This window comes from Falco biarmicus, chromosome 1 (genome assembly GCF_023638135.1).
Source record: "Falco biarmicus isolate bFalBia1 chromosome 1, bFalBia1.pri, whole genome shotgun sequence".
Taxonomy (NCBI): domain Eukaryota; kingdom Metazoa; phylum Chordata; class Aves; order Falconiformes; family Falconidae; genus Falco; species Falco biarmicus.
The window spans coordinates 28,817,589-28,830,869 of NC_079288.1; the positions used below are offsets into that span (position 1 = coordinate 28,817,589).

Consider the following 13,281-nt stretch of genomic DNA (forward strand, 5'->3'; position numbering starts at 1 on the left):
AAAATAAACAGCTCATTTAGTTACAAATATTGGTCTTGGGTTTAGTGCGTGTTCCAAGATTCAGTCTCTGGATTTCAGACTTAGTGCCTGATACCTACTGGTACCTACAGCATGATACACATGCCTCAGGTGCAACTGGCGAATATTGTCATGCATGTTTTGTCCAAGGCAGCTGTAAGCACATGATGCTCTCTGAAATCCTTCTTAATGGATGCACTTTCTTGTTTCTTGGCTGATCTGGTAAAGTGAGATGAGAGGGTTTTCTCTTAAGATTTTCCTCTAGTCTTTGCACAGCGTATTCCTCTGCTGGAAGGGAGAACGTACTCGATATGCAGCCTGTTCTTACCTTCTTCTGGTTGGAAGGTAGGAGCTCTGCAAAGCTATGCTGCAGGAGTGGCCATCCTTTATGATCTTGGAAGCTGCATATCAGTTTTTTCATACAAGAGGAGACAGAGACCTGTGGTTCTATCATGGAGAACCAGAGAGACAACAACTGTGGTTACCGGTTTGTCAGAAAGAGCTGAGTGCCTTTGGGGGTCTCATTAATCCATCTGGGTTGAAGCTAGAGTCAAAATGATCTGGTAATTTCAGCCTCTGCAGCTTCTGCTGGCTTATGGTCTGCTGGAAGCAGGAATCAGATGATGTGACAGCCTTAATTTCAGCAAGACTCTGCTGCTGGTGTGTGATGGGAACCTGGAATGAGTTGACAGGAGCCACAGGCTGGTTTGCGTCCCTGACTGCTCTGTATTTTTGCTGCTAATCATAGAATCTCAAATGGTTTGGGTTGGAAGGGACCTTAAAGACAACGCAGTTCAAGCCCCCGCCACGGGAAGGGACACCTTCCACCAGCCCAGGCTGCTCCCAGCCCCGTCCAGCCTGGCCTTGAGCCCAGCCAGGGATGGGGCACCCACAGCCTGTGCCAGTGTCTCAGCACCTTCACAGTAAAGAATTTCTAATCTAAACCTTCCCTCTTCCAGTTTAAAAACTGTTACCCGCCATCCTGTCACTACAGGCCCCGATAAAGAGTCCCTCCCGGCTTTCCTGCCAGCCCGTCAGGCACTGGGAGGTGCCGTAAGGTCTCCCCGATCCTTCTCTCCTCCAGCTGAACAGCCCCAGCTCTCCCAGCCTGTCCCCACAGCAGCGGGGCTCCAGCCCCTGACCATCTCCGTGGCCTCCTCTGGACTCGCTCCAACAGGTCCGTGTCCTTCTGCTGGTGACCCCCGAGCTGGAGGCGGCGCTGGGGGGGGGTCCCAGCAGAGGGGCAGAACCCCCTCCCTCGCCCTGCTGGCCACGCTGCTGGGGATGCAGCCCAGGGCTGGGGTGGCTTTCTGGGCTGTGAGCGCACGTTGCTGGGCCGTGTTGAGCTTCTCATCCCGCAGTACCAGCAGGTCCTTCTCCGCGGGGCTGCTCTCAGCGCGCTCCTCGCCAGCCCGTGTCCATGTTCCCAAGACCGCCCTGACCCAGGTGCAGGACCTTGCACTTGGCCTCGTTGGACTGGATGAGGTTTGCAGGGGCCCATGTCTCCATCCTGTCCAGGTCCCTGTGGAGTGTCAGCCACCCCATTGAGCTTGGTGTCACCCGGAACCTGCTGGGGATGTGCTCAGTCCCACTGTCCGTGTCCCCAGGAACGATGTTCAGTAATACTGGTCCCCGTATGGACCCCTGATGTCCCTGATCTCCACCCGGACGTCGAGCCGTTGACCAGAACTCCTTGAGCGTGACCACCCAGCGCATTCCTTTTCCACCAAGTGGTCCAGCCCTCAAATCCGTGTTTCTCCATTTTACAGACAAGGATGTTGTGTGGGACCACGTCACGCGCTTTGCAGAAGTTGGGGTTGATGGTGTCAGTCGCTCTTCCCTTGTCCACCAGCACTGTAACCTCATCACGGAAGGACACTATTTTTGTCAAGCACAATTTGCCCTTAGTCTTGCCCTTAGATTTGCCCTTAAATCTTGGCTTAGATTTAGCCACCTCTGTTTCCTGTGAGCGTTATCATAGTTTTGAGGAATATCTGCTCCATCATACTACCAAGCAAAGAGTTGAGACTGACTGGCCTGTAATTACCCAGGTCATCCTTTTTTCCCCTTCTAAAAATGGGGATTTTGTTTCACCATCTTCCTCGCTTGACTAGTTCTCACGTCTCTTCTGGTCGTGCTACTTGTGACAGGAAAGAGAATTTATTCTGGGCAGTTACAGTCTTTCCATGGGGGTCTAACCATGAAGGTCACCTAAGCCCTATAAACAGTAGTTTGCTGATAACTGCTTTGGAGTGCTAAATCCTGTGCCTTGCTCTTCCCCTCTTAAAATACATCAAGTTAGTATTTATTTGTATCATGGTTGAAAAGCTCTTTTTTTTTTTTTTTTTTGTATTCAGTAAAGTCTAAAATCATAAGGGACTGATAGCTGTGGCACCCCAAAGGTCTAGCAAAGCTTTTTATTTTTGAAGTGATGTGTCAGTTCTCGATAGACGTATGGAGGTTATTTGAGTTTTGAGAGCTCTGCTGCTTCCAGGCCTATGAGTTTTGTCTGCTAAGCTGTGCATAGGTCCCTTTCCAGGCCACCTGGCTTTTTGAAGAAGACAGGAATGTTCAGAAATGCAGCTTTGATTTTGCTATCTTCCTGGGTGCTCCATGCCATGTAGGAGACACCCAGGTGTATGGAGATGAGATGCTTGAGGTAGGGCATGCCAGGTGCTTGACTGCTGCACATTCCTGACTATCTTGAAAACCCCACTCAGAAACCTGTAATATTCGACACTGCAGATACTTGCCTTTGGAGTTGTGTGTAATTCACAGCTTTTTTGCCTTTAAATGGGAAGGCTGTCTTGTCAGGTGTTTGGGGCATTGCTGTTGGAGGCAGGGTGTCCGCCAGTGTTGTCACCGAGAAGGGACAGAATCACCAATTTCTTTCTAAAGGTGGGGAGGCACAGGCACTGTAAGAGGAGGAGAAGAAGCTCTTTCAACTTTGAGCTTCTCCTGATTTCCAGGGACATAACTGCGGGATGGCTTTGGTGACTGTGATCTGAAGGGCTGTTCACGCTTGGGAGCTGTTACGGAATAACAGTATTCTGGAGGAAAGCAGCTGTGGAAAGAATTTTCTGTTATTCTTGGCCTTCTTCCAAGATGTTTTCTGGACTAAAGTGGGTAGAGACAGTGTTTTTTGTATGGTTGGGAAAAAGAGACCAATACTTCATCTCATGACAGTGTATAGAAGGATCCTGAGTGGTTCATAAGGTGGTTTGTCACAGCGTAATGCCGTGTCCTGGCAGACAGAAAGAAAAGGAAAAAAGGGTGGAAGTTTTCTTTTAATCATCAGGACTTTTTTGAGGTGATAGGGTTACAGAGTGAAATGTTCCTCCTCTGTTAGTTTACTGTTTGCCTGCTCTGTAACACTAACCCACTTAAAATTTGTGCGGCTCTTTTTGAAGTTATTTTAAACCCTCAGCAATGCATACAGATTTTGTAACCTTGGATAAAAGCACCTGAGCCGTGGTTTCAGTTTTGCCCTTTCAGGCATGTGGAAAGTGCCCCAGCACATTTCAAGGATTTTGGACTAGAAACTTCTTAGATATGTGTTATGGTTTCAAAGCTTAATTGATACAGTGTACGTCAAGGGAATTACATCAAGGGAATGGTTCTCTGTTTCTGAAGATATTTAATACAGATTAAAGTTTTGTGTTTATTTAAAGGATCCCACGGACTCCTTTTGGGGTTAATTATGTTGGAATATATGCCCTGGCAGTTTTGGAGAGAGAGCTCTGCCTGACTCCCTGCCCTGTCATATCTCTCAGCTGAACAGTTCATCCATCCCATGCTGCGTGTAAGGAGATGATTCATCCTCCAGTGATAGACTTGTCCCAAGGTTTTAGAGTGGGTTGAACTGCTCGTCCGTGCGAGGCTGTAGGCAGTAGTGTGTAATAGTAACTCATAAGAAAAAAAAAAAAGAGGAAGGATGAATTAGGAGTTGGGCAGAGGATTCTACTCTGGTATTGCGGTGGCCAGTTTTTTTCTCAAAATACAGGTGGATTGGTGATGAATTCTGAAAAATGAGTGGTAGGAGAACCTCTGTATTATGTCAGATCACCGCCGTGTTTCCCATATTTCACAGTAGTTATTCTGAGTCACACTTGAGTTATTCGGAAAGTCAGGGCCCCACAAGATAATATAAATAGCTCTCCTTGTGTTGAATGACTTGCAAAATGAAAGTCAAGGTACAAGAGATGGGAGAAAAGGACAAAACGACAAGCTGGTGATGCAGGAGAGATGGCAGGATTAGTAACCATTACATGGTGCTACTTTGCATGGATTAGTGAGAGAGATATGTAAATTACTGAGCAGTATAATCTCCTACTATTATCAGCTACCAGAAAACAAAATTGTCATAGTGTTGGTAACAGTTTGTGGTTTTCTTTAGATTGTTTGGCAGAAGTGAGCTTTAAGGAAAGGCATGAAGCTGGATAAGGACAGACTTTTTTTGCAAAGAACTTTTTCTGTGTATATGTTAGAGCCTGGGCAGCTCTTAGGCAAGAGTCTTCACTGTGAAAAATCTGAGATTTTAGCTGAAGGAAAAAGAGAACAAGGAGAACATAGTAAATAGTGTAAGGATTTAAATGTTTCACACCCTAGTTTATACACAAAGATATTACCCTCATGAAGGGTAATAACCAAGGTGATGTGCTGATAGCATGCTTCAGAAACATACTGAATCCTTCATATAAGCAGCCTTCTGTTTCAGTTTTTCTGGTGTATCTTAATATGTAAAAGTGTATTTGTTATAAACCAAGGTCCTTGAAAGCAATCTGTATGTTTTTTGAATGCTACTGATTGGCTAAAGGTTTCTTTCTGATTCTGTTTCAGATGCATCCACTCGGGCTGTGTAATAGCAATGACGAGGAAGACCTATATGAATACGGCTGGGTAGGAGTGGTGAAACTGGAACAGCCAGAGTTGGAGCCTAAGCCATGCCTCACTGTCTTAGGAAAGGTAAGGGGGCGGTTTGGGGTAAATGCTGCATGGAACTGTTTCTTGGAAGGGTCAGTTCCTTTCTGAGAAAAATCAGCAAGAAAAACCAAGAGAAAACTCCCTTTACTCCTCTAAATACTCCCATGTTGCCTGTTTTCACACTAGATGCTTCAGGGAAAGATAATGTTGTAACTCACTTGACAGGGACAGCGATGGGGAGCTGAGCGCACACGTTCCCTTTCTGAGCTCCGTAGGAGCCTAACAAAGACTTCTGGAAAAATCAGTTTAGCAGAAGCAGTATTGGAGTAGAAATAGGGTGAACTGCAGGTGTGATGCTACCTCAATCAAAGGAAACTTCTAACCAAAAGCAGTCAAAATAAAAGCATCTTAGTGGTTTTCCTTGGGTACAGCTTTCTCAGAAGACACACATTAATTTCCTTTTTTGGGGGAAGAGAAGTCTTCAATCCTGGGAGAGATCTCTTTGCTTTAATTGCAGGATAGGTATCTCTAATAACAAGTGAATCTTACTGTATTGGTTGGTCAAAGAAATAGAATTTTTCTTCTTGCTGGAATCTCCCTGTGGAATACAGCTTCTGGAATCTAAATTCCTTGCAAAACATTTCCCTTTGTTTTATGAGCTGAAGTCTTTAAGATGTCATTACTGCTGTCAGGTAAGTTAAAAAGAAAACCAGAAAGCTGTCCTATTTTTGTGTTTTATTTTTTTATTAGAAGCAATCTTTATTTTTAATAGCTTAGAGTTTTTGAGGATTGAGGTTATTATGTGTTGATATTTGAAGTCTAGAGTAGTTGGAAGTGTGTGAAATAGCATAGGCCACAAGTTCTACCAGTAACTGAGTAGCTGAAAATGCTTAAAGTCTCTGGGGTTCATTCTAAAATCCAGCTGGCTGAGGTTGCTGAGTCTTTGGTAGTATAGTGTTGGTGACTTCAGGTGAGCAGGGAAAATGTAGTATATCGGGCAGAAAATAAAAACCTAGGTTGACATTTTGTAGGTAAAACTTGTCTCTGTGTATTTATAAACAAAACTTCTAAAACCCCTATATTTCAGAGGAAATGGGAAATCATCTGCTTGTCTAAAATCCGCTGGGAGTTTAGCTTGTACATGGTGAGAAACATCTCTTTAAGAAGTGAGTGCCCTTTCTATTGAATTTTGGCATAATACAACTTTTTTTTCTAACTTGGAACACTGGTTTTGTTTCACAGAAATTCCAGTTGATGTTTCTTTGCTCTTAGGGGGTAAAATCTGAGAATACGGTCTCATGAGGATGGGAATTAGAGAAGACTGGGTACTGAGAGATTCGTAGTAATCCATAAGTAAACTCCAGGAGTAAATTGAGTCTTGGGGAAAGCCATTTAAGGGAGGTATTTGTTCAGTCACATCTGTCAAGCTCTGAAAAGCATGTGAGGAAGTAGGTGTGCAAAATGGATGAAGAAAGGGGAAAGCATAGATACCCTGCACAAACAATGTTATAAGTATTTTCTAACACAGTGACGCTGTTAGGTACGCAAATCCCACTGTGTCCTCTATACTCCCCATGTCCCTGAAGCCACACCGATCTCTAGAGTGGGTGCACCTCAGTATCTGCTGATCTGAGCTTCCTGAGGCTTGGCCTGCTGAACAGCAGACCCTGGCTTTGCTTCAGGAGCTCTGTAGCATCTACTTTGATGCATAGCGTTGGTGATGTGGCCCCTGCGTCCTGCACAGCGTGTATCTGGAGAGTTTGGGCACAATGTTTCCTGAGCATCAGTTTATGTGCAGCAACATCAGGTGAAAAAAGACTGTCCAATGTTCTAGACAATACTTCCTTCTCAGTAATTGCAATGCAGCTCCTCGTTCTGTATTTTTATTTATCATCATTTATCCTTCTCTTCCTGGAATATTTGTTCCCTGTTTCATACTTGCTGCTGTAGTTTCTCTTCTCCCATCTTTTCTCTGCAGCCCTTCTGCTCAGTCCTCCCTATGCTCAAGTTACGGCCTGATTTAGAAGGACTTCTCAGAATTCTTGAAATATTGTTGAGTGCAGATAGCAGCAGGAGCATCAGCCATGAGCTTCTTGCAGGTCTGTCAGTTAAGTCAGCCTGGTTATCTTACCAGCGGGAACAAATTGCATTGCAATTGTCTGGGTCTCTGAAAGGTTTGGTTTCAGTGTGATTTGGTGCAAATGGCTATGTAAGTATTCAGTTTGGCCTGTAAACTGTTTTGCCTGGGTCAGTATCAAACCTGCTGCATGTGTATATGAGTCGTCTTCTGGTTGTTTTTAGGATTTGGCAGCTGCTTGACTTAAAAGAAAACATGAAAGGGAAAGGGAGAGGGGAAGGGCGAGTAGGGGAGAGAGGGCAAGGGAGGGGAGAGAGGGAGGGGAGGGGGGAAATGGAATGAAGAGGAAAAAGAAAAGACAAGGAAAGGAGAAAGGAAAGGGGAAAGGAAAGGAGAGGGGAAAGGAAAAAGCAAAGGACAAGAAAATAAAATGAGGAGGGGTGGCCTTGAACAGCAATGGGAAATTAAACTTCTTCCATGTAGAAAAGGAGGAGGAAATCCAGGAGTGCAAGCCTACTGTTTGCTCCTCATTTAGTCTGATTTATCCTGCCCCCAAAGTGGCTAGTCCTGCCTATCTGATCTTCCAGACGAATACTGTGTTTGCCTTTCGGTAGAGTTGTGGCAAGCTCTTGCTTTTCCAAAATTCTGTGAAGCAGGCCTGCCCAGCTGCAACACCTATCGTGGAGGTAGTGTGCATGTTGCAGGATGCGAGGCTGGCTGATGCAACATTTCAGAAATGTGCTGGCCTCTTGGGTAGGTGAAAAGTTGTATTTCAGCTTTGCTGGTGTTGCTGGTATCCATATATTATGCAAGTGAGATAAATGGCAAAGCAAGCCCTTGTTACACACACATCTGCATGAATGGCTCAGGTGGGCAACACAAAGACTTCACTGAGTGTGAATAATCTTACCGCCTTAACAGGGGTAGTTGAGTGCATAAAACCGACTGTATGGGGCAACTGAACGTTCTGCTTTGTGTAGTGAAGTGTGACTATGTGGTCAGCTGTACCTCCTGCTGGAAGCAGGTATATCCATCCCCCCTTTTCAGTTCCTATTGCTGAAATTGCCTTTGGGATCTTCTAGTATCCGTTCTTAGATCTTCATTGCATTAGAAGCCATTCTGTGATGTGCAAGCCAAATTGTGTACATTAGTGGTTGTGGTGTGGTGTGACGTGGTTGGATCAATATGACCAATTGATTTGGTAGTAGGAATAAAGTTGGTGCCAGGAAGGTGAGAAGAGTTCGGGACTTGCTTTCTTTTAGAACTGCTGTGGGCATGATTGAAAGCCTGCCTTAGCAATTTAGGGCAAAATCTAAACACCCTGCCAGGGCAGCTGTCTGTCTGTCCCTTTCCAGCTCATGGCACATGTGGGCAATTCTGTTTCATTTTGACACTTCTCACTGAGAAATCTAGTTTGGATATCCTCATCTTTGCAATGAATCAAGAGGATACACATGGAGGGTTACCTGGCTCAGGTGACAGTTACTTTGTCCACCTTTCTTACGTACGTAAGGAATGGATAAACTTGTCAGCTTAAGCCTAGCATAAATTAATGTGTTTAAAAGCTCAGACTAACTCAGACCATGAAAGAGTTTGTAAGTCCTATTTTAAAGGAGCCAATTTAATCTTTTTTTCACTAAAACTTGTGAACATTTGTGTTGAGCAATACAGTAGCAGAAGCAAAGAGGTTATTGCCTGTGTCTGTATGATGGAATGCATGCATATATATGAAGGAATAAATCATGAGGTTTTGTTTAATAGTAAAGGAAAAGAAGGAGAATAAACATGATACTGTAGGAAGCTTGGAATATTGTGAAGCAGAGCATAGAGACTACTTAAAAACTGTTTGTAGAGCTAAATTCCATGGCACACCAATCTGGTATGAAGATGCATGGTTTTATTCTTATTGTTGTTTTTGGTTGTTGTGGTCTTTTTTGATTTGGGGTGTTTTGGTTTTTGGGTTTTTTTGTTTTGTTTTGTTTAGGGTTTTTTATTTTGTTTTTAGTAAAACCCTGGTCTTTGTTTTCAGAAGCTTCACGACACTTGTTTATCTCTGTGCTAAATGGGACCGATAGCTGTACAGAATTTAATGTGTCCATTTCCATACTGATTTTTTAATTGCTCATCCTTCTTAGTCAGATTTATACGGTGTAATGGAAATGAAAGAGTTTAAAAAATGTATCTCCTGTTAAGAGTGCCCGTGAAAACTGGGCCCTGGTTGGGAAAGGGGTGTGTGTGGCAGCTGTGATTTAGCGTTGCCTTTGATCACAGTGCAGCCCTGTTTGAGGCGATGCTGCATGCAGGCAAAGCAAAGGCCTGGGTTTTACTGATCTCATGAGCTCCTGAATAGGGCTAGAAGGGGAATGACAGAGGAAGAAGAAAGCTTTGAAAATGAAAAGGAAACCCTGTGAACCCGGCCAGCATTATTGGCTGGATTTGCCTACCAGGGAGCCGCTCAGTTTCTGCCAGGCTAATTCTGCCCCAACTTCTCTCCCCCACACCCCCGACCCCACCTCCCCCTCTCTCTTCCCTTTCAGTCTTTCAGACTTTTTTTGTTTTTGAGGCATGGCTGTAGTAACTCGGTTCTCAGGCTGGGAACCCACTGAGCTGTTGCCATGGTCACTGGGAAGCTCTTCGTGCCATGTGCTTCAAAGGGAACCTTTCCCCTCCTGGAATTCCTGCTCCTCTGCACACAGCACAATGAGGCTCCTTCTCCTTTGCCTGCCAGTGCACGCGTTCTTGTGCTCCAGCACTGCGGCTTTGCTCGGGATGGAAGGGAAGAGCGGCGTTGCCTGCAGTACCTGTTGCGTGCTGCATCCACGGCACTGGGGTGGCAGTACCTGCATGGGTCCCACACGCTCCAATACGCAGCACTTTCTTCTTCTCCCACCCCGGTCGATTTTTGAGCAAATGACATCTGTCAAGGCAGTCAGATACAACCCAGCAGTGCCAGTGATTTTTTATTGCAGCGTAGGATCGCAAGAAGATGCTGACGATTTGCTTAGAAGTAGCACTTCTTCCCTTTCTGCAGGCTCGAAAGTCCACAGGGAAGGATTTTGTTCTTGTTTGTTTTCCAGGGACTGCTGAAGGGACTCTTCTTTTGTGTTAGTAGGATGTGTGTAGTTGAGGATATGCATCCGAGTAGAAGCTAACAAAGAGAGGATGTCCCTGCTACTACAGCTTCCTGTTTTCTTCAGATCAAAGGAATCTGTAATATGAGGAAATTCCTGACAGTTCTTCCAGCATCCATTCACTTCTTTTTTCTCTTTTAAGAGTTCATTTACAAAAACACTGACACAAATACTAACTGGAAGAATTTCTTGTTTTGCCATGTCATCACTACAATTATACTACTGAGGCTGGGGCCAAAATCATCATAACTTGAGTCTGCATTAAACAGCCCAGCTGTGATTCCTAACTTTTTAACAGTTTAGTTTAAGTATAAAAATTCTTACAAGGTAGTCAAATGAGAAATCATGGGGCTATGTTGGTAGTTTAGTTCCTGAATAAAGAGCGATCTGTTCTAAGACTTGAGAAACAAGAGAGCCTGCGGGGAGTCAGTTTTAATCCTTCTCTTTTGGAGTTACTGAAAGTAATAAAAAAAGAAGGCAAATTGAACAAAATCAACTTACACCTTTATAGTAATAGCCTAAATTAAGCATGCAGGTATGTGTACAAGTTAGAATTACAGTGACTATATAAACATACCTTTTGTTTCTGTATAACATTAATAATTTTATATACGGGTTAGATAATTTCCTGTAGAAACGGATTCAGTTCAGTTGTAGAAGTGCATACAGAATTTAGGCAAATGCTTTCCCATGCTGAACTTACTCAGAAATTAGGAATGAGCCATGCAGGAGATAAAGATCTAAAATTACTGAGAGACATGTCCAAAAACATTGATCAATGTTTCCAAAACTTTGCTTGTTCAGATACTTCCAGCTGGTAGGGACAGCTGCAGCAACCCACACTGTGATGCGTCTGTGCCACATGCGGTAGAAGGTACTGTCGCTTTCGGAAAACTTCTTGCATCCATTTATGGTGGATGGATGGAAAACTTCTTGCACCCATTTATGGTGGATGGACGGAAAACTTCTTGCACCCATTCCACCTGTGGTATCTGTTCCACGGTTCGGGGACCTTTTCTGCCTTCTGTTTCTCAGCCCGTGTTTCTTTGTAAACAGCATCTAAAAAGCATTTGGACTTCATTTTGAGGCTGTAGTCTCAAAATTTACAGCAAAGTTTAATTGGTCCGACTGAAAAGTAATAGTATGAGTGACTTTTAAGCTGGTTGGTTGGTTTGTTGGTGGGTTGGCTGGTTTGTTTCACTGTGTGGCTACATGAAGGTTTGTGTCGGCAGCGTAGTGTCCGGTGGAGGAAGGAACAAGTAAGAGAAGGAGTCTAAAAGAACTGCTCTTTCTGATGGCAGTGCTGGCCTAAGCGCAAGTAAGACGGAGACTGAGAAAAGTTGTTCAGTGTTGGGAACTTAATATTGGTTGCTTTGAACTCTCAGGCGTTCTGTGTTAAGGAGGAAGTTGATATGAAGCAGAAGTTTCTTGAATGAGACTAGACTCCCTTGGTTGTGGACTAGTTGATAGGTGCCGAAACTGATCAAACCACAAACTACGTTGTTTATCAATCCCATTGTTCTGTAATGAAAAAAAGAGTGTGTTTTGAGGGGGGAAGTAGCATCCTGGCTAGTGTTAAAGAGACTGACCTTCTTAATCAGTCATGTTCTTGAAGAATCTCCACTAACTTTGCATTTAAATTTTTCATTTCCATGGTCTGTTGTCATAGCACTGCCTAAAATTAGAGTTAGCTGTGAAAAGAAGTAGTATATGTAATTGTAATCCCTGCCATGCGCATGTTTTTCTCACTGTATTTGTTCTAAAGAATATTTTGAGAAACAGAATTATCATTTTTCTGAAGCACCAAAGAAGAGTGTAGGTGCTGCAGTGTTGTGCTGGTTGTTTCTTTTTATTCCTCACTTCATTATAATTTATAATGTCCAGGACACCTGAAATGTTAACATCCATTTTAAACAACCCATAAGACGTCTTTAAAAAATGATATTTGAAGCGATACTGTTCCTTGTGCAAATGTTTTTGCTGTCATTTATCTTTCTTCTGACATTCTCTTGTTTCTTAATTCCCCAGTGCTAGCACTGTGATCAGACCTCCACAGCATATACGCATAACCGTTTCTAAGAAAATTGTGTAGATGAGGTCAGAAGAGGGGATGATATGTTGTTTTTCAGGAAGAAGCTGGATTTTTGTAATGACAGACAGAAATAGTCCTCATAACCTTCTGGGTGGGGATGAGTATGTATTTTTGAACAAAAAGAAGATGAAAAATCACTTAAAGTGAAATGCTTTTGCCAAAAGCTCAGTGTATTTCTGTTTCCCATCTCTTTGTCTCTTCTTCCATGCCCCATAGACCATACTCTTTAAAAACAAGCCTATTTTAACAGAATAAAGATGGGGAAAGAAAGAGGAAGAAATGTTGCACGTACAAGTGTGTGGCTGAAGTGTGAAGCGGCAGTCTCATCACTGTAGTTGAGTCTTGAGTTCGTTTGTACCTTTTTACATCCTTCTGGTCTGTGACTACTTGCCACCTTAATTTCAGCAGGCCCTTCGAGGAGAGAAGGGAAAAGCTGAGCACAGGTAAGAGAGCTGCAAAGCAAGGCAATTAAATTCTGGAGGCAGAGGAGTGTACGGATCATACGGTAAAAGATGTAAAAGGGAAGAAAGGAGCTGGACCAAAGCCAGGGAGGGGAGCGCTCAAAGGAATGGACAAACAAGGGCTGAATCAGGTTATGCAGTTCAGAAGAAGCAGATCTATCAGGTTTTAATTCATGGGTGCTGGCGGGCCCCTTCCGCTGGCAACGAGTGCCAGCAATCTGTTACTGTATTATTTTACTAACTTCCTTTTTGTGTTCACTGCTCAGTTAGGAAAACCAACAGCTATTTGTGAAGAAAGGCTGTCTCTTACGGTTCTCCCTCTGGGCACTCCTTAGATTTGCTATTGTTGGATTGATTACTTTAAATAAATGTCCACTTTTAGAGCTGAGTCCTTAGCAGTCCCCACCGCCATCTTCACCCCTTCCCAACCAACTGTGGAACACAGCTGCTTCTCCCTTTAAGCTAAAGAAGCAGCTGTTGTTGCACATGTGTTACCGGAGTCTTTGCTCAGTCAGAACTCTGAGATTCAGGGAAGTCCAGGCTGAGTAAAGACTGAGGAACAATTCTTTAAGTTACGTT

The 13,281-nt window shown here is 43.8% G+C and overlaps 1 protein-coding gene across 2 annotated transcripts in view; it reads left to right on the plus strand.

The window, feature by feature from the left end:
• ZNRF3 (zinc and ring finger 3) overlaps positions 1-13,281 on the plus strand; it is a 96,260-nt gene that overhangs the window by 55,435 nt on the left and 27,544 nt on the right. For both annotated transcript variants that reach the window (XM_056348519.1, XM_056348530.1), the window contains one exon: positions 4,858-4,983. In XM_056348519.1, the coding sequence (XP_056204494.1) occupies positions 4,858-4,983 (126 nt within the window). The remainder of the gene's footprint in view (positions 1-4,857; positions 4,984-13,281) is intronic.